Source organism: Musca autumnalis, unplaced genomic scaffold (genome assembly GCF_047663935.1).
Source record: "Musca autumnalis isolate F117 unplaced genomic scaffold, ASM4766393v1 scaffold_2, whole genome shotgun sequence".
Taxonomy (NCBI): domain Eukaryota; kingdom Metazoa; phylum Arthropoda; class Insecta; order Diptera; family Muscidae; genus Musca; species Musca autumnalis.
Window position 1 is genome coordinate 181,145,932 of NW_027411755.1, and position 5,643 is coordinate 181,151,574.

Here is a 5,643-nt window from a genome sequence, read left to right on the forward strand (position 1 = left end):
TCCTCTAACTCGCAAGGGTTGCCAAATATTTTGGTTATAATATTGGTAAAAATGAAATTATTTAATACAGATGTATGGATTTCCTTAAACTTTTAGTCACTTTCAACAAATTCGAACAAATGGCCACTTGTGCCAAATTGTAGCCTAGCGCCTGTTGATTTAAAAACTGTATAGACTTTTTGCGGAAATTTGCGGTTTTGGCAGTTATGGCCAAAAGTTTAACTCCCTGTTTTAGTTGCTGAGTTTATATTTTTTGCATTTTTTAAATTATTTTTATTATCCTTTCTTATATTTATGTTCAATATAATGTTTTTGTACTGTTAGAGATTTCTATTGTCATGGTAGTTTAGAGCCGCATTGCAAACTCGTGAAAGAAAAACACAAAGTTTTGGGCGTGTTCGCTTCAACAAAATAATTTTTCTTTTTTGTGACACCCTAATGTTGGGCCACGCCAAAACGTGGAGATTTTCCCTGCACTAAGGACTAAAAATACATTATTTATAAAGTACCGAAAAAGTATGGCAACCCTATATGGAGGCTGTAGTCAAAAGTGGACCGATATAAAATTTCTTTATAAGATGGTATTCTGAAATCTGAGTTCATTATTAAAACCTATTCGGTTAGAATATTTGGTTGACATATGCCCAAATAAATCGATATAAATCATATGGGGAGTAAACTGAATCATGGACCAATACTGAAAATTTTTCGTGGGGATCCTTACTATGCAATAATAACTCCTGGTACCGGATTACAGCAAATTTGATTGAACAATGTCTTGGTAACAGTAAAATACTTAAATTCAAGATGATTCGTTACATGAAAACCACGCGAAATCTTGGACGTAGGACTGCAATATTTTTGCAGTGTTTTTTGGCCATGAGGACCCATTGATAAAAATTTCAGTTCGATATGTTATCTAGAAGTATTTTTGTCACACCTTCCCTTGTAAGTGCCACCACTGTGGATTGAAGAGAAAACAAACTTTCATTTTATTGAAAGCATTTTGGTAGAAACATTCTTCTTAAGTTATTTAGTTTTTAATATTGCTATACTGGACTGATGCTATTTGTTTGCATATTCCATATTTTATTGTGGTGTCCATATGCTAAGAATGTTAGCAGTATTTACTATGCCTTTCAATATATCGTTATTTCTCGATTGTCTAGCAGCCGGCCTTATAAGAGTTTTCGCACTTTTCGGTCTACTTCGGATGACTGCTGTTTGCTTTGGTTGTGACTCAATTAATTTTTCTCGGATTGATTTTAAAATTGGAAATTCAATATTATGACACAAACCTCTAAAATCATCTCTACTCAAATCATAAATAACCACACCGCCCAAGTCCTTTTGCTTGGCATAGCTGACCTTGGTGGCAGCAAATTTCGGACCATCATAACTAATCCAAATGCCACCAGCGTTTCTAGCATTGGCCGGGCGAAAAGCATAATTACCATAACTGGTATCGGTTCTCTCCGTTAAGGGACGTTCATTACGACGCTGATGGGATAATTGTCGGCAAATTGATGGCCAACTAAGTAAACTGTTATTCCCATAACCTCCTGGGCCGTCGGTATCTTCAACTATAGGTTTGCCAGATAAACCCGATCTGGTAGTTAATTTCCATGCTCGTCCATAAGTGGCAATACCCAAATTCAGTTTCTTTGCTGGGCATCCTTGTTGAAGCCAATATTTTATTTGAAAATCAGCATTGGCGTAGGGTAAGCGATTTTGGTGTGGGTTAAAATAAAGCGGTGCCGAATAATCTGCCTTTGAGGGACTCCGTTCGGGTGTATTAAAATCGAAGGCAAAGAGATTTATGAATTTGAAATGTTTGTGGATTTCTGCAACATCGTAATAATCTACAAGTATCGAAGCAACAAAAATTATTACATGCTTAGCAATAGAGTGGTTAGTTGATATGAATCATTGCATTTTAACTCACCGCTTGAATTGACATTGGGTAGCACAGTCATGGTTAGATCAAACTTATTTTTGTCACACTCCTTCTTGAGTTCTGTGACAAATTTGCTATAAACATGACGATATTGTACATTTGCTGTTTCCGCCTTGCGTCCTTCTCCTCCGCCCATCGGATTGATGTCCTTGAGAAATGCTCCCAGATTTGATTCATCTTGTGGCGTATTACGTGGCAATGGCAGAGCCAAATCCAAACCATCAAACTGATACATGTGCAAAATTTCCATTGTTTTTGTAATAAATCTTCGATGATAATAGTCACTACTTTCCAAAAAATGCAAATATTTCAAGGGACCATAGCTATCTTTGTCATCTCTATCTCCACCAATGCTTAGGTACACCTTCAATTGGGGTTTTAACTTTTTCAAATTCCTGGGTTTATAACTATCAGCAATTTGATTTTTTACAGGTAAATAGATGTCATAGGTTTTTGCATCCATATGAGCCGAGGCATAAACCACATGACTACAGTATTTCACAGACTGATTCAAATATTTAGAAGTAAAACTGGCATATCCTGTTATAGATGGTAAATGGGTTTTTAAAGCGATTGAAATAATTTTGTTGATCTCCTACTTACCATAACGTTGTGAACTTTCCATGTCATAATAACAAACCAAATTTTTAACACTAGATTCTTGGCCCCTTGTCAGTTGGAGTAAATAAAGAAGTAGCGCGAATAAAATATGTTGTTTTAGTTCCACCATTTCGTTGTTGTTTATCGTCGAAGAATTAAATGAAAACTAAACGGCTTTCGTTTGCTGTATGTAAAGGCTGAATTCATATGAACGACTTTCGCTTTCATTGACCACAGAACCTCAATCAACTGACTTTTTTTAGATAATATGATGATATCATTCTGTATACGCAATAAAAATAATTTCTTACTAAGATTATTGCTAACATACTTTTGTGGCTATGATGGCAAACTTTCTTGAAGCCGAACGCAGTATTGACTTCTCAAGAAGTTTCCATAGACCCCAAAAATTAAGGCGTTTGTCTGGCCCAAAGATTTGAGGCTTTCGTGACAAAAGTAATAATTTTGTCAGCCTCATACTTTCATCGACAAGTTTCGATTGAGATCCTAGGTACATTTTTATACTCTCTCTTGAAAATCCCCCAAATAACCTAAATCTGTCGGTACAGTTATATGGGGGCTATATCAAAATGTAGACCTATGTTCACAATTTTTGGTGGAGAAGATGTATAACCAACGAGAACCTCCTATGCCTTAAAAGGGGCCTAAACCTAATCGTGGACCTGTGTCCACAATTTTTAGTGGAAGGCTTTAGGGATCACTAGAAACCCTAAGTACCAAATTACAACTAATTTGGAAGGAAAGGGTGGTTTAAATCCTCAAAATACCGAATATCAGGAGGTACCGTTATATGGGGGCTATACCAAAATATTAGCCGATGTTGTTCATATTTCGGAATATTATTATAATGCTCAAATTTATTCTGCCAGAATAGTTAAATAAGGAAACTTGAGCAAAAATAGGTTGAGATTTGAGCCCAAGTATCTAAAAAGGGGGCAAACTTTTTGTAGGAATTACCAGAATGTTCCATTTTACTAAATTAAAGCCAAAAACTGAGCAAAATTTGCATGGGTAGTACCTTTTTTAATTTTATTTGATTCAAACCTATTCAGATGAGCCACCAAATTTAGCACTTTTTTGGTACATTTTTATTATAACAGGGACATTTTCCGAAAATATGGCAACATCGTTGCAATTTTTCTTGAGAGTGTTGGCATAATATAGGGCCGTCAAAAACTATATAGTATGGACCTGTATTCCTAACACAGCCGAAGAGAACTTAACGTATAAAAAGAAAAATGTTTAAACCTATTCAGATGAGCGGGAGTGTGTATTCTTGATCAGGTTAAAATCCTGTGTCGGTCTATGCATGTCAGTCCCTCTGTTGTAATAACTCTAGCATCCACAAAAATGGACATAGTTCGCTAAAATTTTGGGAAGATGAGTTATTTGTTTGCAGACAAGAAAAGTTCGACGATGGGCTACATTGATCCGCGTTTTGCCATAGCCCACATACAACCATATCGCTCGATTTCAGGTATTTCAACCAAAAAACTTATATTCAATAATTATACACAAGGTTCATGTTTTGGTATAGCCCCGTTATAGGTAAGTCCAACAACTTCGAACGATTCTCTGGACTTATAATTGCCACAACCAATAATGCATCGTAAGAAGTTTCCGAAAAGACTATATCCCATGCTGGAATGAGGACAGTGAAAGACTTCTCGAAGAATTTCGTACAAGCCAAATCCTAGAGGTAGCAGGTGAGCTCATAAAAAGCCTAGACGATGCGAGAAAATCTGAGTGGGCAAAATCCATGTCCACTATGAGCTTCAAACACTCCAGTCGCAAAGCGTGGCAACTTCTTCGCAAGATTGGGGCTGCAAACACTCCCATCTTCCACAAGTCCTAAAATTGTCCATATAGTAAATTTATCCAAGGCCGATGCTGACAAACCGTTCCCTCGAAGAATCAACTCGGAATTAAAGGTCCTACGTAGTCACACCACCCCAAAAAAACTCTTTCTCCCGCCCATTCTCCGTAACGGTAATTGACCAAGCATTGTCAAAAATGAAAAATGGAACAGCGGCAGGGGTGGATTGCATTTACCCACAGTTCATTAAGCATAGTGGTTCCCGTACTAGGAAAGGGTTTTAGAGAACGATCTGTCAATAATCTCATGGAGACTATAACCCAGTGTGTGTTGCTTCCACCTCAAGCATACTGATAAAGGCAAAAAACTAACAGTTCGCCTCAATGGGTCTGTTCTCTACCACAACTTCAATCCAAAATACCTGGGTATAACCCTTTCGTTCAAACAACGCCTAGATAAAACAGCCCAAAAAATCAAATCTAGGAACCACAGGGGTGCCTCGGCCAATTGCCTTCGAACATTTGCCTTGTCTCTTGTATACTCAACAGTCGTATACGGAGCACCTGTGTGGCTCAACAGTCACCACGTAAAACGAATTGACACCCACCTAAACTCCACCATGAGGCTGATAACAGGGACACTAAAATCAACACCGACAAATAATTCCACTTCTAAACTAAAGAAAAAAATGCTCTTCTCCAGGAATATAACAAAATCGCCGGAAATAGATCTATCAATAGCATATAAATCCAGGCTGAAATCCAGAAAACCGCCTTTGTTACTTACTAGCTGAACAGCTGCAAACCGAAAATTGCAATACCCAGACCGCTTGGCAATCGCAGTGGAACTCCTCGGGGTGCAGCGGTCCTTTTTCAAACCACAAAACAGAACAACTGAATTTGATCTACCACGCAAAACAGGGTGTAATTTAAACCGCCTCCCCTCTTCTACAGGTCGCACAATGGAAAACCTACATAGATGGGGTCTCGCCGACTATGTGTGCGGTGCCCAAACCTGGTCGATCGACCACATAATTTATAACTGCTCGGTGCTACCTTTTCCAGGAAATATTGTGGAAGTACAGCCCCTTTCAACAGACAATTGAACATTGAACCTGGAGATACATAAAATCAAAATTAGCTCTGTATTGTTTAAGGAATCTATACGATAAATAAAAGCAAAAATTTTAGACCGAAATAGCTGTAATTTGACATTTGTGGTTCTCAGTGGTCACGAAAGTTCTCCACCA

At 37.7% G+C, this 5,643-nt stretch overlaps 1 protein-coding gene across 1 annotated transcript; it reads right to left on the bottom strand.

The window, feature by feature from the left end:
* Positions 1–968: 968 nt before the first annotated feature.
* LOC141393234 (chitinase-like protein Idgf1) lies at positions 969–2,720 on the bottom strand. Its single transcript, XM_073966202.1, has 3 exons — positions 2,561–2,720; positions 1,946–2,497; positions 969–1,862 (listed from the first exon to the last, which is right to left on the bottom strand). Exons 1-3 carry the CDS (start codon positions 2,685–2,687, stop codon positions 1,090–1,092), a joined length of 1,452 nt encoding a protein of 483 aa, XP_073822303.1. The 5' UTR covers positions 2,688–2,720; the 3' UTR covers positions 969–1,089.
* Between the last annotated feature and the right edge of the window lie 2,923 nt (positions 2,721–5,643).

Excerpts from the sequence above, each read along its gene's own strand:
- LOC141393234 (XM_073966202.1), bottom strand. The coding sequence starts at position 2,687 with ATGGTGGAACTAAAACAACATATTTTATTCGCGCTACTTCTTTATTTA. Across the intron at positions 2,498-2,560 it reads GGAAAGTTCACAACGTTATG|GATATGCCAGTTTTACTTCT; the intron begins GTAAGTAGGAGA and ends CATCTATAACAG. Across the intron at positions 1,863-1,945 it reads ACCCAATGTCAATTCAAGCG|ATTATTACGATGTTGCAGAA; the intron begins GTGAGTTAAAAT and ends CGATACTTGTAG.